A 25,441-nucleotide genomic window follows, 5' to 3' on the forward strand; every position below is an offset into this window, starting at 1 on the left:
AAAAAAAGTCAAAGGATCTGGGTTCAAATTCTGTTTCTAGTGAGCACTGACTACCCATGTAGTCTTGAGCAAAGTATTTCTCCTCCCTAGTTCTTTTAACTTAAAATGAAGGAGTTAGACCAGGTGGCTTCTAAGTTCCCAGATCTTTGATCTTCAATGCTTTAAAAGTTCCCTTCCCTACTTTCCTACTTATGTCAATGGGCTAATATAAAAAGTGGTTATCTTTAGATTTCTTCTCCCTCTCTCTTCCATCATCATCATCCAAGACCCGATTCTTTTTTTAGAGTAGATTTCTTCTTCTCTCCTGACTGTCATTATTCTAAAATGAACCCCTCACATTTGGGACTAAAGAGTCAACCTCTGCTTCTATTCTGTCCTTACTACTCTTCCCATCCCATGATCCCTATCCTATATTCTATTACTGGATCACAGTAAAACATATATTCCATCATGTTACTCTTTCCCCTACTGATTATTATATCAAGCATGGGTTTTGTTTTGATTTTTTGTTTTTAAATAAACAATCTTCATTTGGGACCTAGTACAGTATTAAGGAGACAATAAGTACTTAATTACATCTTGTTCAAATAAATTAAGAAACCTATTATTATGCCTATTCACTTCCTCAGTGACACACGGCAACAGCTGTCCATAACCATGTTACAGACTCAAATGCAACTCCTCTGGGTTCACAGAACGCATCACTGATAAAAATAATTACGCTTATTATTATAGCGTTAGAGATGGAAGAGGCTGTAATATTCATTTAGTCACATCAGAGAAAGAAGGCACCTTAGTGGCCACTGAGTTCAACCCATAACTGAAAATGAATCCCCACTACAACATTTAAGGTTATAATTAGTCATTGGAACTTTGCTTGGAGATCTAAGGAGCAGGGGAAGTGCACCACCTCCCAAAGTACCTCATTCAATTTACAGATAACTATAATTGTTGGGAGGTTTTTCCTACATCTAATCTAAATTTGTCTCTGCAGGGGCAGCTAGGTGATGCAATGGATAGAGCTCCAGCCTTGGAGTCAGGAGAACCTGAGTTCAAATCTTGCCTCAGACACTTGACACTTACTAGCTGCGTGACCCAGAGCAAGTCACTTAACCCCAATTGCCTCACCAAAAAGCATGCATGAATGAATGAATGAGTGAATGAATAAACTAACAAATAAATGAATAATTAAATAAATCTGTCTCTGTAAATTCTATTGTTCTTGGTTGTGCCCTCTGGAGGCCAAACAGGACAAGTCTAATCCCTATTCTACAATTAAAGTCTTTCAAGTCCTTGACTTCTCACTTTCCCTCCAGTCTTCTCCACACTAAACATCCTCAGTTTCTTCAACCAATTCTCATATAACATGGACACATGGTTCTTTATTATTTTGACTACCCTTCTCCACGACTGTCCAGATATCCATGATGTGGTATCTAGAATTTAACAAAATACTTTAAAAGTATACCTCAAGCACACTGTCTTGTCGGCCACCAATTTCGCTGTTGACTTGTACTGACCTTTAGCATTCTAAAAAATTGCCAATTATACCTGTTCTCCATCTTATACTTATGAAGTTGATTATTTGAAAACATTTCATTTTATACACAGGGGAAACCCAACGTTGGGGAGAAGTGACTTGCCCAAGGGCACATAGCCCTTGACAATATGGCAGAGAAGGGATCTCAAATCCCAGACTCCTGAGTTGCATGGCAGTATTCTTACCACTACACAATATTGCCTCTCACTAAAAATATCCAGTCTTTTAATCTTAACAAGATTGGCACAAATAGTTATCACACATATCATTCAATTATCCTGTCTGGCATTTCTTCAAGACAACTTAATCTTTAAAGGCCAATATACTAAAGATTTTGTGTCCCTTCCTCTTTCACCCTAGACAAGATCTCCAAATGTCTCTTATCTTTCTTTTTCTCTCTCCTTTAAAACTGGCCATGATACGGAACTGAAGTGACATTTTGAATATTTATACATACATATAACATTTATATATTTCACATTTTTATCTACTTTATGTTTAAATTTTTATATTTGTTTCATGTTTTACATAATAGTTTTAATATTCACTAGCCAAATTAAATATTTTCATATTTTGCTAAGTAAAAAAATTTTAGTGGCCTTTTATTCCTCACCCCAAAACAAGCAAAATAAAATAATGAAGATTGTTTTCTAACTGTATTTCTTCTGTATCTCGGTTTCCTCATCTATAAAAACCAAAGGATTGGATTAGATGACCTCTAAAGTCTCCTCCAATTCTAAATCTAAGGTATTCAATTTATATGTTAACCTTTCAACACAGCCTGAAAAAAAAAACCTTTTAAATCTACAGTAACACAATCCAAATCAACAAACATTTTATATATCAGTGTATCATTTGTAACACACACACTCTAGAATATAGACTGGGAGAATAGAAGAGAATACAGAATTGGGAGACAGAAAATTCGGGTGTCTGAACATTATTAGCTATTCTGGACAAATGGAAGATTAATATAAATAGCATGACCTTGATATTCTGTGTTAAGACACACAATACTCTTTTAAAAATGACTACCACAATATAGGAGTTAATGATCTAATAAATTAAGGGGTAAAAAGAAGAGAAAAGCAAACAAGTCAGGGTCCCTCTCTCACTGAAGTGAAGGCCAATCAACTAGCCCACCCTCCCCCTGGATGTTGAGTTTCTAAAATCATGGTTTGTTTGTTTGGTTTTTTCCTAGCCCAGAGCTGCAGAACTACAAGTGATGTCAACAGCAAGGATCCTGAAATACTGAGAGGTTTCCTGGCAATTTCCCTTCCAATCTCCATTCTCTTCCTTCTTATCCCAACTTTTTATTAGACCTGGCTGCCTTCAACTTCCCCTCTGTTTCATAAACTAACTTTTCCAATAATCAGAAATAAAGCAAAAAACCCAAATCCTAAATGAAATGAAAGCCAAAAAAATAAAAAAAACAAAACCAAAAATAATTGAAACTATAATTTTTTCCCCTTAAAACATATTACACATATTCATTTTAAACACTGTTCTCCTCAAGAAATACATCAATAACCATTTTATCTTATCTATTATGAGGGGGGTTTTGAGGGCAGATGACCTATTTTTTGAGAGCAAGGATTATCTTTTGTCTTTTTTGGATCCCTGGTGGTTTAGCACAGGCCCAGGTATTTACTGTGTGCTTAATGATTGTTGACTGACTATGGCCAGGCAAAACATCAAAAAGAAAAATACAGTTACAAAACTAATCTTCATAAATATCCTACTTTATTTTGTACTTCCTATTGAAATTGTAACTCCACAAGTAAAGAGGACCAGGTTGCCAAATGAAGAAGATAAAACAATTAGCTACACTTTGCTACTACTTAATGAATGATGGCAAAACTTGAAAGAGGAAAAAGAGTCTTGTCAAAAGCAGAAAAAAGAATTTTATTCAGGATTCAAATCAACCTCAAATGCTGCATAACTCTTTAAAATTATTTTCCAAAGCAACAGAAATCAGTCCCTTGATAATGTTTGAAGAAATTCAAGTCCCAATGAATTGAAGAGGTTGCAATTGACTTTTTGGCTAATCTTTTTTTAAATTCTTAAGAAAAGCAGATATTGAAAGGTAAAAATATAAATCCACAAGCCTTTTAATAACCAAACATTTTGTAAAGTTTAAAATGAGAAAAGAAAATTATCAGAAAAAATTGTTGTAGTTATATAGTGAAGAAAAGGTTGCTTTCATTTAAAAAAAAAGACAAATGTACATGTTCAAATTGAAGTAATTATCTTTTTGCTAAGTGTTATTTTCCTGTGTGTTGCAAACACATATAAGAAAAGGTCCTGAAAATGTAGAGTATGTCCTTTTTCACCAATGACAGGGTGGAGCTGAGCAGAAGAGTACTAACAATGTCAGATGATCCAGAAACCCTAACTCTGTAAATCTCTTATTAACCAGAAGTGAAAGAATTTTCTTTGTGCCACATGAAGCTCAAATAGAAACAAATACATGAAATCTGACCTTTACATTTTACTTCAAAAGGGCTCCCTTGGTTGCAGCTAGTTCTCTCTCCTCTCTTCTGTCCTTTTCTTTCTCTGACACGTGTTGGTATGGTGCTTCCAATGTCCCCCAATTATTTATTTCTCAGTCTATACACAAAATATTTTACATTTATTTCTATCCAAAACATGCAGAGACATTCTGGGAAGTTTTAAGCAGTAGAGTTAGGTCAAGAATGAAACAACAATCCAAATATACAGATTTAAGGGGCAGTGCTAGTTATCTGAATAGTACCTAGTAGCTTCTCAGCTGACAACGATACAACTACATTGGCCAAACACGTATGAAAATAATAATGCATGAACTGGATTTGCCCAAAATATTAAAGGGAGAAATGAAGCTTAGAACAAATTGAAGCTGTTCAACAGTGGCACACTTAAAATATTTATGAATGCATATCAATCAAGTATTTCCTTTCTTTCAAATACTCTCTCACAGGCGATAGACCTACTTTAGACGTCAGCAGGTAAGTTGCCAGTGATCTTCCAAAGCAAAAACTTTGCAGTTTTCCATGATGCTTTGTATTCAATTAGAAATATCTCTATATGCAATACAGAACTCTTCCCATCCCTCATCCCCAGATAACAAAGTAAGCATAAATGTCAAAAGACAGTTTGTAAATGGTTTCTCAAGAGTCTTCAGCACTAAACTTTAAGTATAACTACCACTCAGTGATGTACTAGCCTTGCTGACAGACACAGAGAATGCATCAGAGTAAAATAAAAGGTTATCTGCACCAGGATCAACCTACCTACTTTTCTCATGTGGTCAGGCCAACACTGTCACTACTGATCAAGAGGTTGTCTATTGAGGGTGAAAAAACTACACTAAAAAAAGTACAGTCCAAGAACAGATGGTCAGACTAACAGAAATAGGTATCATTCTTCAATCTAGCAAAAACTCCAGACTCGGCATCAGCCACCAAGTATATTCTATCACTGATTCCTTTTCTGAGGGAGGCAAATAAATAAAATAAATCTCAAATTGAGGTAGGACAAAAACTCAAGACCTCTTGCCAAAAAAGAAAACAGATTTATAATTGTTGATTTTTAGTTCAACAAAGACAAACTTTGACCTGATGCACATAAAGTTTTTGCAGAGGAAAAAAATGATCTCCCACTACAGTCTTCTGAGAACGCTAGTGAATTATATACAGTTTTATTTTACAAAGCACTTTGCTGACCAACTACCACGTGAGAAAGGTAACATAAGTATTATTCTCACTTTATGGATCAGAAAATAGCCTCAGAGACTCACATAGAAAGTCGCATATTTTGGAAGTGTCAAATCAAGGACACGCACTTAGGTCTTCCAAATCTAGTTCAATGCTCCCCCCCCCCAAAGGAAATCACCCCAGTAGAATTTATCTAGGGAAATGTGGTTTGGTTTTACCATCTCAAAACCCAACTTTGAGCATTATTAATCACTTGTTTTCGGAATGTTAGTGAGGATTCTTTGCAAGAGATACATCTTAATATTTAAAATCAATATCTGTTCAACTCTAGAATAACACTACTATCCAAATGTCTCTAAAAATCAGAAGGTCCTGTGAGGCATTAACAAGAATTTGTGGTGTAGCACTAAAACTATAAATGAACTTTGGGTATATTATCATTTTTATCATATTGGCACATCTCAGCCACAAGTACTGAAGATTCCACCAGACAGTTAAATTGTTCCTTATTCCTGTAATTTTGCACTTTTAGTTGAATCTATGTAAGTTTCACCTCTTCTCTGGAAGATTGATACCTAAATAGTTTAGATATTTAGAATGGGATTTGCCTTTCTATTATTGCCTATGCTTGTGCTCTCTGGAGTGATTACTATATTTTTATTATGCTGTGGTCTATAAAGGACGTATTTACTATTTGTGTCTGCCTTTTTACATTTATTTGCCAGTTGTCTGTACCCTAATACATAGTCGGTTTTTGCAAAAGCTCCATGTAGTACTATGAAATACACATGTTCTTCAGCAGCTTTCTTTTAGAAGATGTCAAAACTCTCTTAGCTCTAGTTTCTCCAGTAATTTGTTCAGTTCTATATTGTTCCTTTTCTTTTACTTTTCTGTTAGATTTGTCCAAAATCAAGACAGGGTCCTTAAATTCTCTAGTGACTACTGTATTACTGTCTATGTCTTCTTAAAATTCAGCTAATTTTTCCTTTACATTGGGAGAATTTAAGTTTAAATACTGATTGTCAGTTTGTTGACAATGGTTCTTTACAGTATAATGTATTTTCTATGTTTATCTCTTTTTACGTGAGGAATGTTTGTTTTTGCTTAGTCTGAAGCATAATCACAACTGTTTTTCTGGAGTCACCTAGTACATGCTAAATTCTTTCCCAACTCTTCATTTTTATCTACAGCAAAAAGTATTTTGCTTTTCAAGTATTGTAACTTCTTCCTTGAATCATCAACAAAATAGGCAAAGTTTTCAAAAGTCAATGTAAAATATGTGATTTTCCCAAAGAAACCTATATATATATATATATATATGTATGTAGAAATAAATTTTCATCAACCCAGAGCCCATCTTTCTACAGGCTTCAATAAGCCAGTATTCTTAGAAAACTCTTTACTGTTGAGTTTCCTCAAATCCTGGTGTCTCTTGCTACATTCTGACAGATCAAATGTCCATCTCTAAAAAAGGGTTCTTATTGTCTTAAAGATGTTCGGTAAGGTACAATTTCTTTCTAAAAGTTTATGAAAAAGTTTAGAATCCTGAACTCTTCTGTTACTCTAAATTTAGCAGTTCATCTGACCCAGAGCTATGGCAGAACTATTTCTATAACTTGGTATAAATAGTTATCTACTGCACATCCATCAGATGAGTGAAGTGGCAAAAGAAGAACATGATAATTGCTGGAGGGGCTGATGGAGAACACAATAACACACTGTTGGTTGAGCTATGAATTGATCCAACCACTCAAGAAAACAATTTGAAACTATACTCCAAAATTAACTAAACTGTATACCACAGCTAGGGACAGGCACATATCCTAAAAAGTAAAAGACAATGGAAAAATGCTAAAATGTTTCTCAGCAGCAGGTTTTGTTGCAGCAAAGAAACAGAAACAAGATGGGCGCCCGTTAACTGGGGAATGGCTAAGATATTATAGTATAAAAATATAGGGCAGGTAGATAGGGCAGCTAGGTTGCACAGTGGCGATGGCTCAGTGGATAGAACACTAGGCTTGCAATCAGAAAGACTCGTCTTCCTCAACTCAAATCCAGCCTTAGGCACTTAGTAGCCATGTGACCCTAGGCAAGTCACTTAAACCTGTTTGCCTCAGTTCCTCATCTAGAAAAATACAAAACAGAGAAGGAAATGGCAAACCACTCTAGTATCTCTGCAAAAAAATCCCCTTCCCCCAAAAAATGGCATCATGAAGAGTTAGACATGACTGAAACCATAAAAACACACACATATGTATGTATGTATACATGTATATATTATTTTATGCATGTGTGTATACATGTATATATACACATAAATATAACAAAATATTACTGTACAACAATAAATGGGACAGATTCAAAGAAACTTGCTATGAGTTATAAGAACTGATCAAAAGCAAAGTAAGCAGAACTAGGATAACAATTTACAGAATGACATTAATAACGTAAAGGATAACAACTTGAAAAGACTTCAGAATTGTGATCAATCATGACTTGAGAATAATAATAATAGCTACAGCTATCATTTATCTAGTACTTTAAGTTATGCAAGGCGTTTTACAAACATTATCTCATTTGATTCTCACAATAACCCTGGGAGGCAGGTGCTATTATTATCATTCCCATTTTGCAGATATAAAAACTGAGGGAGAGACAAAGGTTAAGGGACCTGCCTGGGGTCACTTAGCTAAAAAGTATCTGAGGCTGAACTCAGATCTTTCCAATTCAGGTCTAGCACTCTATCCACTGGGCCACCTAGCTGCACTTAAAAGAAAAGGGATGACAAAGAATCCTTCCCACATCTTGTAGAGATGTGGGATAAGATAAAGGATAAGAGGTAAAGAATGAGATGTGTTTTCAGACAAAGTCAATGTGTTGATTTCTTTTGCTTAATTACACTGGTTACAAGAAAAAGTAGGGAGAGTTGGTGGGAAGTGATGAAGAGTATCAAGGAAATGCTAAAAAACAGAAGAGAGCAAAATGAAGTTCATAAAGGGAAACAGTAAGGACAGTTTTGTTACTACTGTCAATCATTAATCATGAGGACTTTCTTTTTCACTCTTTATATACTGAAATTTTAATGTATTTTAATGTTGTATAACCAGTCAGCCAATAAACACTTATTAAGGGCTACTATGTGCTAGGCACTGTGCAAAAAGAAAGGAAAAAGATAAGTCCTTGCACTCATTCAGCATATAATCTAATGGGTGAGAAACAATTATGTAAAAATGAGGTATGTGTGTATATGTATATGTACGTGTTTATATATGTGATAAGGAAATACTGGACTTCACTGAGTAGGGAGGGGGTGAGGGGTGACCTGGTCAGACTTGCACTTTATAAAAACCACTTTGGCAGGTGAATGGAGGATGGACTGGAGTGGAGGGATCTGAGGCACCAGAGATACACCAGCAGGCTATTGCAATAGTCCAAGGGATGGTGATAAGGGCCTGCACCAGAGTGGTGGCATTGTCAGAGGAAAGAAATAGAAGTATATGAGAGATGTTGCAAACATAAAATCAACAGGCCTTGGCAAAAGATTGTAAGAGTTTTAATAAAGAGTTGAGGATGATATCTAGGCTGCACGCCTGGATGACTCGGGAAGATGGTGGCCCCTTCAACACTAATATGGAAGTTTAAAAGAGGGGAGGAATTTGGAGAAAAGATATTAAGTTCAAGAATGGATATGTTGAGTTTAAGAGGTCTATGGTACATTCATTTTGAGATATCCAATAGGCAGTTGGAAATGTAAGACTAGAGTTCAAGAGAGAGTTGCTGTGATTAGCAAAGAGATAAATGAATCCACGGGAACTGATGAGAATACCTAGTGAAACAATATAGAGGGAGAAGAAGAGGGGGCCCCCAGAGAGCTCTGTGTGACAACCACTGTTAGCGGCCATAATCTATACAAATATTCAGCAACAGATTAAAATTAAAAAGAGCAGGACAACTTGCTGAAACCATCTGCATGAGGAAACTGGTGAAATAAGACCTTCCCCATGATGTGAATATAAAAGTGAATCTGTACCTTTGAACATTTATGTCTGATGTGTCCTGCTGAAATGGTAACTGGACTTCGAACCCAATAAATATATCACAAACTTTTTTTTTAATGTCAGCTTCTGGACTCTATAAATATTAAAATCTTGTTACACAGAGAAAAAAATTTGTATTCATGCTAATAACAATAAATGTAAAGTTCCGGTAGTGAGACATGGGTAGAAGTTATAACTGGACCACTTTATACACTCACCTTCCCCTGCAATGAATGGTTGGGAGCTAGAAATTGGAGCAGACTGATATTCTAATAAAGAGTTTTTATGTTGATACCCTATGTGGCCATGAAAAAGAACTGAACTTCCCAAAGGCAAACTCCTAAATATGACTGGTCACATGTGGAAAATTTACAATCTTACGTTATAAAGGCAAATAAATTATTTCACCTTTACTTCTTAAAAAGGATTGATCTTAGACAGTAGCCTATTCTTTCTTAGCCCAAAAGTTAAACCATCTCTTTATTCCCCAGTGACTGTCAGTCCCACTCAGAGGTGCCATGTTTTATTTAAAACACACTCTCTCTCAGTAACCACTTTGTTCTAATTGGCAAGGCAAAGCTAGGTCCCCAAAGCACACAGCTCGTTACATTCAGTTTGGATTACAAAAACACGATGAAACAAACTGCATCGAAATGTACAAATTAATGGCTCAGGAGTGCACGACACGGACGTGGAATTAGATTGTAATATGGAACAAAATCCACAGGGAGGCTAGGGAACAAATCACTAGTGTCTCTATAAACTACACAAGGTTTCCAAATGAGCAAATACACAAAGCAGAGCACAAGCTTTCCATAACTCAACCAAATTGCTAAATATGAATAGAACAGGAAAGAAGACTTTTTTTTCCCAAGTATTATGCATATATGTATAAGCGAATGAAGCCACAAACAAGGAGTTTTAACAAATGAAACCTGAAGGTTCTACTATCTAAATATGCAATTCATCTTTGCCTTCAGACTTGACAATGGCCAAGTATCATTGCAATTAAGTCATTGTTCCAAATTTTTTTTAATCATTTGTGAAACAAAAACACAGGGGATTAAATTAGAAATGGTATTTCAACATGCAGTGCAGAGAGCAAGGTTAATGAGCTTAAAGTTATATGAACAAGATATTCATGGAATAGCAAAAATGTTAAAGAATGGAGATCTCACCAAAGAAATAGAAAATGTACTAGACAGAAATACCTCCCCCTTGCAACAAATCAGCTGCTCTTAACAGTATCCCTCTAATTTTTTTTCCCCAAATCTTAAGTCAAATAGCCACTGAGACATCCCAGGATAATGCATATAGCCTTGTAACCACATGAACTTTTCACACATGAAAAGTAACAAACATTCAAAATTGCTACCACATTCTCACGCACCTTTTGTGGTCATCTTCAGATTTACTGGCTTCTGCTGCTTCATTTCACAGTGCCACAGATAACTGCTCTTTTCTCATAGCCTTTCCCTCCCCCCCCCACAAAGTCACAGAGACACAATAGTTCACCATGTTCTTGTTCCATGATACCTCAGGAACATGTCTATAATGCATCCCACCCTCCCTACATACATACACACATACACATACATACCACACCCACACCACTCCCAGCCCCCATAATTTACAAAAAGAATTGTTCTATTATTTGCTTTTGTCTTTTAAGACTACACATACCACATTCTCACCAGAATATCCCCTTCAGTCCATACATATCTTTACAACGTGAACATTTTATGCTAAAATATTAAAAAAATTATTCCAAGCAAAATTACTGTTGAAATTAAAGGATTCAAGATAGTTTAAATTTTTTTTTAATTTAAAAAAAATATCCATTCTGGAACTGATTTTTAAATAATATTTTATTTTTTAAAAAAGTTTTGAGTTCCAAATTCTATTCCTCTCCCCCCATCAAAGACAGTAAGCAAAAGAAAGAAAGCTTCAGTCTATATTCAGACAATATCAGTTCTTTCTGGAGATGGATCTAAGTCCTTTGGGATTGACTTGGATCATTGCATTGCTGAGAACAGCTAAGTCATTCACAGTTCTACATCATACAATATTGCTGTTACTGTGTACAACTGTCTCCTGGTTCTCCTCACTTCACTTCGCATCAGTTCATGCAAGTCTTTCAGTTTTTCTGCAATCATCCTGCTTGTCATTGCTTATAGCACAATAATATAGAATTGATTTTATTAAGAAATGACAAAAATGACCAGGACTAGAACTTTTAAATTATATATTCAAATATTATGTTTTAATTGTACATTAATAACAGCATGTACCTGGATATTTTCTAGGAAACAGAATCTGAAGGAAGAACAAATAATATATGAATGACATGAAGCTGAGAGGGATAGTATTAATATACCAGACAACACAACTGGAATCCAAAAGGTTCACAACATGATAGAAGGATAAGCCAAATCTAAAAAGGCTTAATAAGAATGACTAAGTCCTACACATAGATATAAGTACAGCCAGAAAAGACCTGACTAGAGAACAGTTCATATGAAAAAAGACCTAGTCATTTTAGTTCACTGAAAACTTGCTGACTAAACACTACAATAGTGTGAATGGGCTATCAAAAGAGGTAATGGAATCTCAGGCTACATTATGAGAATTAGTGTCCAAAGATGGGAACAGTCACACTGCACTAAACTGGTTAGACCACTTCTTAGGAAAGGATTGACAAAAATAGAGTACAACCAAAAAGAAGACAACTGCTGTGGTAAAAGGACTTGAAACTAATATTACAGGAAGAAACTCATGAAATTAGAGACAGAAAGAAGGGGAATTACAAGATATCAGAACTAGGAAGAACAGAATGGAGAAATCTGGGCTCTACATATAAATAACTTCTAATGATCTGAGTTGTTTTGAAATGGAATGAGCAATCTACTTGGGTAGTAACTCCCTACTGACGGACATCCTTCAAGCAAAGGCTAAGTCACCATTTAGTACTGATTTTATTGAAGGTAATTATGTGTTTATAGGGATGGTACTAGATGACATTTTGGGTCCATTCAAATTTTGAGAATCTATAATTGATAATGACTCAGATTTTTTATTTTATCATTCATTCAGATTAACAATTCATCTGCAATTTGTAACTTTAGAACATTGTCAGAGACCTTTAGAGGTTAAGTAACCTATCCAGGGTCATACAACTAAGATGAATAAAAAACAGAACTTGAATCCACGTCTCCCTGATTCAAAGGCCAGTCATCTGTCCAATATGCTACAGCACCTCTCAAATTTACAATTAATCTGTAATAAAAATGAAACTCCCCTCTTCCAGTTCATCAACCATATCTCTACAAACAGCTCAACCAAGGAAGAAACAGATAAAATACTTTAGCTTCATATGGAAGTAGCTAAAGTAGATCACAAGATCAAAGAATTAGAGCTGAAGAGGTCTAGATATAGCCCACCATCCTACAGATGAGGAAACAAAGGCCCAAAGAGATAAAATGACTTGCCCAAGGTTATACCAGTAGCAAGCAGCCAATCTAGTATTTTAATCCACGTTCTCTTATTCCAAATCCAGAATTTGTTCCACTGTCATATGCTAGCTACCTTATAGAACCTTAACTCTTAAGAGGCACTAAGCCACTAGAAACAGCACAAATTCAAGTGCTATCTGGAACAAACTTCATATGTCACTTCAGAAAAAGACCCTAGGACTCAGAGGAAATTCCTCATCCACTTAGCTCGCCAAGAAAACCTCACTTAACCCTTCCAGCTAATCAGATTCTCACCCCATGTCCCATATTTATGAGGACATTAACATGTAACTAACAATATTTGCCTGTAACTGGCCTCTTAAAAATCTGTCTTTCTGATTTGACTTATATTAAGTCACTGAAAATATTAATAAAAGAATTAAGAGGAGAGAAGCTCTAGAATAACCTTTCAGGTTTTGAAAGGTTATTTAGAGTTCAATGCTTTAAACACATAACAGGCAGTTTTCTAACAGAAAGAAGTAGAGGATAAGAATAAAGCAAATGGAGATACCAGAGCTATTCTGAGGAAGACAAAGAGCTATGGATTTCTTCACTCTCTCTATTAATGCACCTAAGACTTAAATGCACTTTGCTATTCTTGCTATTTATCAGTATTGACATTGGTTTCTGTTTAGAAAAGATGATTATTTTTGACATGATCTACATAACATCTTTTTGAAAACTGCTTCATTTACCTTGAAGAACACAATGATTCACTATATAATTTAAAAGCACTAACCAGTAAGTGATCAAACTAATGTGGCATTTTCTGGATACTCAGTGCTTACCACAGTCTCATTCTACTCACTATTTAATGCCTGCTATTAATCACCAATTCACTGGACTTTCTAGGGTGTATCACTGAAAATATAGTTTGTTACCAGCCTGAAAGCAGAGGTTTCATCTAAGAGAGAAGATGGCTAAGACTAAAATCAGAAAGAAGAGAGAAAACACTGTAACATATTATGATGAAAAAATAAGAGCCATAGACAGAGGATCAAAGAGAATGGTTTCTCAATTAAATAATGAATACCAACAGTCACTGATATTCTTACTTTGGAAATTTCTGAGCACACTACTTCAGAAAAAGAGCATGTATATCAGTAACCAGGACAAAATAATTTTATGGAAAGCAACAATAGTATATTATAATGTTTGGCAAATAGCAACAAGCTGCCTTTGTTTAAAGGTGAGGTATTGTGGAAAGGCCCCGCTAGCCTCTACTAATAATTGGCATACTTTTTAAAGATGTTGCAGAAAGCTTTTTGTTTTGCACTACTATTATGCTCAAAGAGTGAAGAACATTTCCTATACTATAAATAATCAGAGAAATACAAATTTCTCTGGAGGCTCACCTGCTACCCATCAGATTGGCAAAAGTGATAAAAAAAAAAAAAAGAAAAGAAAATAAATTCTGGAGTAGCTGTGGGAAAGCAGGTACATTAAGGTACTATTGGTAGAGCTACGAATGACAGTCGGGACCACTTCAGAGAAACCTGGGAAGCCTTGTATGAACTGTCAGACTGAAGTGAGTAGAATGAGAACAATAATATTATTATACAATAGTAATACTATAAAGACAACTTTGATTCCATGATGGAATATGCTACCCACCTCCTGACAGTGAAGCAGGACATAGACTAATAGATTCAGGGTACAGACTGAGATGTGTTTTGTTTTGTTTTCCCAAAAATATAACCAATGTGGAAATTAGTTTTGCTTGACTATACATATCTGTCACAAAAGTTTTGCTTTTTTCTTTCTTTTTTTTCCCAATGAGGTAAAGAAAAATTTAAAGGTAAAATACAAAAAATACATCATTACCTATGCATACCAAGGCGTCCAAGTTTATTCTATAGTTATATATATTGAAACTAGGAAATATAAATCTTTGAGTTAAGAAAAAACTAAAGTCGTCACAGAAGTACCTAGAGTTTAGAGACATCAAATTATTTACACAAGGCTATTGAGTTATAGGGCTTTACTCAACACTAAAACATGTTTATTCCTCATAACAGAAATATAAACAAAGCTTGCTTGGAATTTTTATGGGGTTTTCTGCTATTAGCTCCTATTCAACCATAAGTCATTTTATATACATATACATATATATATATATTTTTTATGTGTGTGTACATATATATGTGTGTGTGTATATATGTATGTGTGTGTGTGTGTGTGTGTGTGTGTGTGTGTGTGTGTGTGTGTGTGTGTGTGCGTAATCTCGGTAACTGAAACTAATCTGGGAGTATACAAATTATTAAAAATCTAAATTAAGGAATTTTTTTCAAAATAATTATTTATTTTTATTTTAGCGTTTTTTTTTTAAATGACAGCCCAATTCCAGAAAAGAACAAAAAAAAATTTCCCCACTTCTTCTGCAGAAGTGGTCAGAAAGTTGATGTTGGTTGGTTTTCTTGAACTGTTTTGCTTTCATTTTTAATTTTTGCTGGCTAGAGAAGGCTTAAATTCCAAAATTAGGGTAGTTTTAAGACAAAAAATATCAGTAATATAAAATAAACAACTTGTCTCAGACATTTAATAGCTATATATGACCCTGGGCAAGCCACTTAATCCAATTTGCCTCAGTTTCTTCATCTGTAAAAATGAGCTGGAAAAGGAAATGGCTAACCACTCTAGTATTTTGCAAAGAAAAACCCAACAGGATCATGAAGGGTCTGACTGGACTGAAAAACAACCTAGGATAATAAATTAAAAGGCAGATTTTGCAGTAAGTACATTGCTTATATTTATAAATGGGTACTTCTGGAGAACAGATACTACAAAACAATTTATTGCCTTTAATACTGTTAAAAATTCTCCATAATTCTGTGCAAAATAAGTTTTTTTTCTAAAGCAGTATCATGGCAAAGTCAGTCACAGCCCAAATTATTACAAATTTCAATTCAGAGGCACCTGAATTAAAAAGGTTTTATTGTCTTCATGTTTGTTTTAAGTCCACACACAAAACTATCCCAACAGTCTGAAGAATCCTTGCATAGGCTTTGGGTGATTCTTGCCTCTTTTCTAGGATTAATCTTGGTTCTGAGAGAGGTACCCACTAAGTTCCTAAGACAGTTTTCCCAAGAAGTATGTAAAAGTATGATTTTGCGAGGGAGGAACCTGGGGAAGGATTGTGAAAAGTGGGTTGAGAAAGGAAGAGGAAGGAGAAATTAAACAATGACAGGAGGAAAAGAAATATGAAAATTAGCTTTTAGGAAAATTAACTGATCTCAGTCGTATCCTACAGCAGTATTTATCATCTACTCATTACCTCACAGGAGGAAACAAAATCATGAACTTCAAGAAGTGATTAAATTGATTTATCTAGACTACTTCAGAATTTCCTGGAGAATTTTGGCACAGAAATATTTTCAGGATAATACTCTAAAATACAAAGCTCTTTAAAGATCTTTCTCTCTCTCTCTCTCTCTCTCTCTCTCTCTCTCTCTCTCTCTCTCTCTCTCTCACACACACACAAAACACACACACACACACACAAAACCATAAAGTTATATAGGTAACCCCCAAATGAAGTCCAGCGGCTTCATTACTTAAAGAGAACAGGCGCCAATCTGGGAACTTCCCATGGTCAAGTCCAAGAAGTCAAAAAGCAATTTTCAAGCTCAGGGTAGCCAAAGAAGACAACTGAGAAGTTGGACCTGAGAGAGAGATCAACATATCCTAGAATCTGGAAAAAAGTCAGCCTCAGGGCAGGTAAGGACATTTAAAAACGAGTCACAAGTTTCCTTTCAAGCCTGTGGTAGGCTACAGCCATGACAAATCCTTATTTTCTCCAAAGTCAATGGAAGAGCCAGCACTGGACACTCCTATGTAGGAAATGGGCTGCTGAGGGAAACTAGTTGCTGGGGTTCCACTTCCCAATCATTTTTTCACCAGTTCTTTTAAAAAACAACTAAGTCTGCCTACCCTTGTCCCTTTTTATTGCACTCTTCCTCTCCAAGTAACACACAGAGATACCAGTGATCAATGATAACAAAAGAAAATGGCTGGATTGGCATTAACTTTGGGAAGGTGTTCTCTATTCAAGAGAACATTATTAGATCAGAAAGTTTCATCCTTTCCTTCCTCCCTGCTGAAAGTGAGCCTGACAAACTAGTCACTTGTGCTCCTGCAATGGTCTAACCCACTATCTCACAAAGAACAGTGAATATATTTCTCTGCTCCACATTTCACTCACTGTTATCCAAAAATATCATGTCCAAACTATGTATTTCTACTGTATAAATTTACTTTCAAAAGAAATTTCACAGATCTAACTCAACACTATCACATGAAGTTTCATTTATTTTTAAGCAACTTTCCATTTTACCTTAATTTAACAACACACATTTAAAGTATTTCAAATTATTATCAGTGGTTTGGAGTTTGATAAAAGTAACCTATTCTCCACTACAGTGTTTCAGAATTAATTCTTATTGTTTCCTACTGCTTACTCTGACAAACTCACCAAATGAGATTTTCAAGTTCACTACTGTTCTTTCTCTCCTCAGGTTTCTAAATTCAAGAGAATGCGGGCGAGGGGAGAAATGGCACTTGTATGTATGCAGGGAACACACATGGAACTTCTCCCTCTAGACTGAAGATGACTCCCTTAAAATTCTAAAGAACAAAGGCATCAAAGAAAATTCGAGAAGTCAACAAGTGCCACAAAACTTCCAAGACTATAAAGATCTGGAGCCTAAAGAGGAAACAAGGAACAACCAAACCAAAAGGTAAAAAAAATCCAAACTACAATAGTTTTTCTAAAAAAAACCATGAATTTAAAGTTTTTGACCTGTTTCAATAATGACCAACACTAACTCTAATTTAGAGAACTTATAGCAGATTAAATTATTCAGAAGTAACTGACTTTTCCAAAAGCCACGTTCATAGAAATAAAGAACAGTGTCTTAGAAAACAAGTCTTCCAAAGCAAAGTTTCAACATAAAAAAAAATATTCAAAGTTAAAGTCTATTATCAGTGGGAAAACCATTTATTTACATTTGTAACTTATGTGTTCAGGTTCCAAAAAATATAATTACACTTACGTGAAACATCAGAAAGTGAGCAACTATTGTATCTAGTGTGAAAGTTAGCAAAGAATTTTTCTTCAGGAAATGGTAATACACCACTTAAAAATTCCCAAAATTTCAGCAGGTTTAAAGTGTCAACTTTTACTACACTCACCATGGTATATTGTGTTCAATAGTTTTCCAATCATAGCTGACTCTTCATAACCTCATTTAGAGTTTTCTTGGCAAAGATACTGGAGTCATTTGCCATTTCCTTCTCCAGCTCATTTTACACATGAGGAAATTGAGGCAAACAGGGTTAAGTGACTTGCCCAGAATTGCACAGCTAGTAAGTGTTTGAAGCCACATTTGAACTCAGCTCTTCCTGACCCCAAGCCCAGCAGTGCCACCTAGCTAGCTGACCCTTGATATATTATCAGACTTCTAATCAAACATTCTTCATGACTCCTCTGCACTATTTGACACGTTGACCACCCTCCTCTTTGAAACTCTCTTCTCTATGAATTTCTGGGACACCACTCTTTCCTGGTTCTCCTCCTACCTATCAGAGCACTCCTTTGCTACTTGGTCTCCCCTCTGATCAATCCTCATTCAGGTACACTGTATCTAATGATAGATATCTCACAGGGCTCTCTCCTGGGTCCTCGTTTTTTTCTCTTCTCCCTCCATCTACCTATCTAGCATGCTCTGCTGATCTCTAGCCTCAAGTCTCTAACTGCCTTTCAGAAATTTCAAACTACATGTGCAGTAGACATTGTAAACTCGATATATCCAAAACTAAGTTCATTATCTTTCACTCAAACCATCCCTACTTCATCATTGAGGGTGCCAACATCCTGAGTCCCTCAGCATCTCAACCTAGGTGTCATTTTTCAATTCCTCACATTCTCACCCTCCACTCCCATACCCAACCTGTGGCCAATGTCTGTCAATTTCACCTTTGTAACATTTCTCTACTATCCCCCCTTCTCTATGATACTGCCATCACCCTGGTGTAGACCCTCATCACCTCATGCCTGGACTATTGCAACAGCCTGCTGGTGGATCTATCTGCCTCAAGTCTCTCCCTATTCCGATCCATCCTCCATTCTGCCACAAAGTGATTTGCCTAAATCACAGATCCAACCATGTTACTCCCCTACTCAATCAACTCCACTGACTCCCTAACTCCTCCAAGATCAAATACAAAATTCTCTATTTGCTATTCAAAGCCCTTCACAACCTAGCTTCCTCCTTACCTGTCTTTTTACACCTTGCTCCCAAATATATGTGCTTCAATCCAGTGACACAAGCCTCTTAACTGTTCCACAAATAAGGCACTCTATCTCTCAGTTCCAGGAATTTTCTTTGGCTACCCTCCATGTCTGGAATGCTTTCCTTCCACATCTCTACCTCCTGGCTTCCCAGGCTTCCTTCAAGTCCCAATCAAAATCTTCTACAGGAAACCTTTCCCAACAGTGTCACCCCTCTTTCAATTAGTTTCCATTTATCCTGTATATGACTTATTTGTATAAATTTGTTCCCTTGTTGTCTACCCCATTAGATTGTAAGGCTTGAAGGAGTGAACTGTCTTTTGCCCTTCTGTGCATTCCTAGCACTTAGCACAGTGCCTGGCACAAAGTTGATGCTTAATAAAGAATTATTGACAAACTGACTTCTAGAGGTTCCAAGGTTACAATGGAATACCGAAATTATTTTCTTATGGGGAGTCCAAAAAAATACAACTAAAAGTACGTGAAAATGAAGTGGCAGAAAAAGGAAATTAATTTTAGTCCAATGAGACTCTCTTAGGTTAACAACATTGGATATGAAGGCCTCCTTGGTGATAGTTTTAGAACTTAAAGGAACCTTAAAGGAACTCTTATCCAAGTCCCTTTTTTTAATAAACAAGGAAAATGACCCAGAGAAGGAAAATCACTTGCTCATGATCATATAATACAATAAGTCAGCAGAAAATCTACTCACTTAAATTCAATTGGAACAACCACGGAAAGTAAATTTCATTATGGTGTTTACTCCAGAATTTGAAACATCAAAGTCTTACAGATTACAAAATCATTTATATTGAGTTATTATGAGGGAAGGCAACATTCCTCATTAAGGAGTTAATTATTCAAACTAGGATGAAGGACTGAAAATATTGCGATATTAAAACTAGAGTTTTACAGTTCAAGGTTATATCAGACATCTATAAACTCTACTGAGTAAAACTTGTAAGAGGATCTTACATTATACACATTGTAGACTGTTTCAACAATACTAAGCAAATAAATGAAGCACCAAAGTGAGGAGAATCTGATTTCACACAAAACACTAAGAAAACAAAACCCCATGCATATACCCAAAGGAGGTGCCAACCATATGACTTAAATTGTCTAAAAACAACAAATTAAAAAACAAAAACAAAACAAAACAAAACTCCTTTTACTGCACTTACCAGCAAAGCATTTGGAACAGAGATTCATAGTCTTGCTGGACCTAGGGCAAAAAAAAAAGAAAAAAAGAAAAGAGCTAAAAATTCAGTATCATTCTAATTCATACACAAGGAATTTTTGAAGGGTAGGTATGCAGAATATTTACTAGCCAGGCATCTGGACTAATAAACAAAAAACAAATCACTAGTCAGGGCAAAGGAAAATGTTTTATTTTCCTTTTTTTCCCCCCTCCCAGAGCTGTTACTCAATCCTTTTCTACAGCATAACTAACTAGTAGCTTAACTAGCTAGGGATTCAAAATAGACAACCAACAATTCCCAATAAAGTTAAAGACATCAAATAAGAAGATAAGAGTCTGCTTGATTGTCACAGTTACTAGGGAACTACTGTTTTTTGCACTTAGAAACCACAAATGTCACAACTATGACCCAAAAGGAAAGACAACCTTTACACAAGTCTCTAAAAGCGACAGGAAAGGTAAAGATCTTCATTGGATTCAGAATTTCTCACTTCTGCTTTCTACATGTATTTATTCATTTGCCAAACAATAGGATTTTCTCCCCTACAAAATAACTGAATCTACACCTTTCTCTCCATCTCAAGGTTTTATCATACCAAAATTACTGCCATTTCTTTCTTCTGGACATCCTCTCTCTTCTCTTGCAAAGTTATTTTCCATCTCCATTACTTTGAACTTATCACAACTCTAACACCTACCCTTCCCTATCCCAATTAGATCAAATACAATGCTTTCCAAACTCTCAACCTGAGTGCCTAATTCTTCTAATTCTCATTCTAAGGAATGATGGTCTTCTTGGGACCTGTTCTTCCTTATGACCCTTTTTGAATGAGGAGGGCCAAAGTTAGCCCTCAAGTCTAATCACATCTCAGATTTAGAACTTAAAAATTGACTAATCTCATGCCTTCATTTTATAAATGAAGAAAAAGAGACCGAGGCCTAGCAGTCCAAAATGTAACCCATGCAGGTGGTAAAGAACAAAGTCTAGAATTCTAATCTAGTTCCTAGACTACATGTTCATCATTCTCTTTCACTACACCACTTTATCTCTCCCCAACCTCCTTCTTAGTTGATCGCGCAACAGGCAAAATTCGCCTTATAACTGTATATGCGTTAATACGGAAAAAATTAACTATAAAAAAGTACTTTAACAGAAAAATTAAACATGCAGTTATGTTATTCTTCAAATGAAGACAGGCATTGCCACATTATATCCTTCCCATAAATTTGATTTAAAAAATTTAAAGCCCTGTGTGACCCTGAGCAAGTCACTTAACTCTGATTACCTCACCAAAAAATAATAACAAAACAAAAAAATAAAACCTCCATCCTCTAGGAAGTTATCCCTAAATTAACCCCACCTCAGTCCCTAACAAATATACACAATACCAGAACTACTCCCCCTATCCACATAATTCATTATACAAATTAACAAATGAATAAAGCATTTGTGAAGTGCTTATTATGTGCAAAAGTACTGTGCTAAACAATGAGGATACAGAAAAAAAGACAATCCCTGCCCTCAAGGAGCTAACATTATAAAAGAGGATATAACACATATGGAAGGTTTCAGCTACATGGAAAGTTCTCGCAGTCCTTTTTTGTTGGTCCAAGAGACATTTCAGTTGTGCCAGACTCTTCATAACCCCATTTGGGGCTTCCTTGGCAAAGACACTGGAGTGATTTGCCATTTCCTTCTCCAGCTCATTTTACAGATCAGGAAACAGAGGCAAACAGGGTTAAGTGACTTGTTCAGGGTCACATAGATAGTGTGAGAGGCTACATTTGCACTCAGGGAGATAAGTCTTTCCTGACTCCAGGCCTGGCACTTTATCCAAGGAACTGCCTAAAATACCAAAATACCAAAATGGGACTGGTTATAGACTACTTAAGAATGACTAACACTGAAACAGGAGAACTATGCTCATCTGAATGCAGGCTTTTTCTTTGTACTTTCCAATGAGAATGCCTTTCTCTTCCTATGGCTAAGGAAACCTCCTTTTGTTAACCAACAAATGAACAGTATATTATTTTCTTCCAATTGTGAACCTGTGGTCCACTTGGCCTAGCAAGAAATGGCCATCCACTGTCACCTTGAGATATTCACTCTAAGCCACAAAATTCTGCCCCATCATGTTGTTTGCCAGATCTAAACAATAACATTAGAACTGTGAAAATAAAAACTCATATTTTTATTGTCCATCTCATATTTATTATGTTTCTACCTCTATAAAGCAATCTTTTAGTAGTTTGATTGGTATGGCTGTGAACAAATTAAGTACTATTGTCATTTTTATTCTATTGGCCCAATCTATTCCCACAAACTGAATATTCCCCAATTATTTAGAACTGTCTTTATTTGTGTAAGAGTGCTTTGTAATTGTATTCATATAATTCCTATGTAGGAAGATTAGATTTCCAAGTTATTTTATACAGTTTATAGTTTTTTAAATGGAATTTCTCTTTCTGTATCTTTCTTCCGGGTTTCGCTGGTAATATACAAAAATTCTAACGATTTATGTGAGTTTATTTTATATCAATTTTATTCAAGTTAATTATTTCAATTAATTTTTCAGTTGACTGTCCAGTATCCTATAAGTAAACCATCACAGCAACTGCAAAAACCAATATTTTGTTTCCTCTTGTAAGCTCCTTGAAGGCAAGGACTATCTTTTGTCTCTTTTTGTATTCCCCATACTGAAAGTGCCTGGCACCTAGCAGGCGCTTAATAAATGTTTGACTGATTCTTTGGCTATGCTTATTCGACAATTTAGTTTTCTTGTCTTATTATCATAGCTAGAATTTCTAGCAAATAATAAAAGTGATAATGGATATCCTTGCTTTACCCCTGACCTCACTAGAAAGGCCTCTAGTTTATCCTCACACTACATAGTGCTGGCTCTCGGTTTTAGATAGATAATATTTATTAAATTAAGGAAAGAATCACTTATTTTTATGCTTCCAAGTGTTTTTAATAGGAATGGGTTATAGCTGACCAAAAACTATTTCTGCATCTATTGATAAAATCATAATTTTTGTTGCTGTTACCAATATGGTCAATTATGTCTCCTAATATCGAACCAACCCTGCATTTCTAGTATAAATCCAACCTTGTCAAAGTGTGTAATCTTTCTGATATATTGCAGTAGTCTTCTTGTTAATAAAATACTTAAAATTTTCTAACTGAGATTCATTATGGATACTACTCTATAGGCTTCTTTCTCTGTTTTTATTCTCCCTGGTTTAGTACCAAAGACCATACTTATACCATAAAAAAGAATTTGATAGGATCTCTTCCTTTTTCTTTTTTTTAAAATAACTTTTATAATATTGGAATTGATACTTTTTTAAAATGTTTAATAGAGGGGCAGCTAGGTGGCGCAGTGGATAGAGCACCGGCCCTGGAGTCAGGAGGACCTGAGTTCAAATCCGGCCTCAGACACATAATACTTCCTAGCTGTGTGATTCTGGGCAAGTCACTTAACCCCAATTGCCTCACTTTAAAAAAAAATTGTTTAATAGAGTTCATTTGTAAATCCATCTGTTCTTGGTGTTTCCCCTCTTTTGGGAGCTCATTCAGGGCTTGTTCACTAAAAACCTCTTGTTCTGTTTACCTGGGGCTCTTATATTTTTGTAAATATTTAACCATTTTATTTAGACTGCCAGTTTAATTAGCATATAATTACGCCAAAAATGCTAATATTTCTCATTATTTCTTCCTTATTTGGTGGTAATTCACCTTTCATTTTTTCACAATAGTAATTTTGTTTTCCTCCTTTTTAAAAATAAATTAATCAATGGTTTATTTTATTACTTTTTAAAACCTGGTTTTACTGATTTAATTGGTTTTTTGTTTTCAATTTTGTTAGTCTCTTCTTTGACTTTCTGGATTTCTATTTTGTGTTTAATTTTTATAAGTGAAACATATTAGATACACAATATGTAGAAACAAACAAGCACAGCAGCCTAGTGTTTGAAAAGCCTAAAGAGTCCAACTACTAAGGTAAGAACTCACTATTCAATAAAAACCATGGAAAAATGCTAAATCAATCTCACACTGTATGTCAACATAAGCACCACATGGAAACATGACTTAGATATAAAGTATGACATCATAAACAAATTAGGAGTAAGGAAGAAATTATCTGTCAGATTTATGGATAGGGAAAGAGTAGACCTAGCAGGGATATAGAACATCACAGATAAATAAAAAGGACAATTTTGATTATATATTAATATTTTTACACAAATAAAACCAATACAGCTAAAATTTAAAGAGAAGCAAGTAAATAATCAATATTCATTGTGGTCATGCAGTTTCCTGAAAATTCCGTGGTATCAAAAGGGACCATGTGGAATTAAGAAAGGATAATGTGTCTAATTGCATTCCCCTAGTGTTGAGGACTTCATTTCACATATGTAAGTAGAAAGAAATTTTGTTATTGCTGTCATTTTCAGTTGTGTCCAACTCTTCGTGACCCCATTCGGGGTTTTCTTGGCAAAGATACTGGAGTGTGGTTTGCCATTTCCTTCTCCAGATCATTATACAGATGAGGAAACTGAGGCAAACTGACTTGCCCCAGAGTCACACAACAGTTAAATGTCTGAGGCCAGGTTTGAACTCATGAAGATGAGTTTTCCTGACTCCAGGCTTGGCATTCTATCCACCATGTCACCTAGCAGCCTTAGAAAGAAATACCTACATACAGATCAACAATCCACATATATAGATAGAATGACATATACATACATACAACAGAACTAACCAAAAATTTCATTCTTCTAAGACCAAGTTTCCACACGTTCCTTCATTCTCCACTGTTGCAAAAGTTATGAGGAATTCCCAAATATTGAGTCAGCTTCCTGTTAACTTGGGAGAAAAAACTCTTAGCTCACCTAGACTTCCATCCCCTCAGCAGCAAACTGCTTAGCTCCATGTCAGCTCTATGGGAATTCTGAGATTCCCCACAGACAATGAGAAACCAAAAGTTGGCAAAGGGTTCCCAGAGGGAGGATATTTTTTCTTGTTGCTAGGATAACTTGAGAAGCAGGCTCTGATGTAGGCCTTGCCTCTTATCCAAGCAATATCAAAGAGAGCCAGAGGGAATTGACAGGCCTGCCACTTTCCCTGTTTCCTTGCTTCCTTGCTCCAAAAGGCATAGTGGGG

The 25,441-nt window shown here is 35.6% G+C and overlaps 1 protein-coding gene across 1 annotated transcript in view; it reads right to left on the bottom strand.

The window, feature by feature from the left end:
• The window catches only part of ZFAND3 (zinc finger AN1-type containing 3), a 333,159-nt gene that overhangs the window by 227,797 nt on the left and 79,921 nt on the right, over positions 1-25,441 (bottom strand). The window contains exon 2 of the mRNA XM_020999444.2: positions 20,258-20,298. Coding sequence (XP_020855103.1) covers positions 20,258-20,298 — 41 coding nt within the window. The remainder of the gene's footprint in view (positions 1-20,257; positions 20,299-25,441) is intronic.

The sequence above is a fragment of the Phascolarctos cinereus genome, unplaced genomic scaffold (assembly GCF_003287225.1).
Source record: "Phascolarctos cinereus isolate Bilbo 61053 unplaced genomic scaffold, phaCin_HiC Scaffold_5;HRSCAF=322, whole genome shotgun sequence".
NCBI lineage: Eukaryota > Metazoa > Chordata > Mammalia > Diprotodontia > Phascolarctidae > Phascolarctos > Phascolarctos cinereus.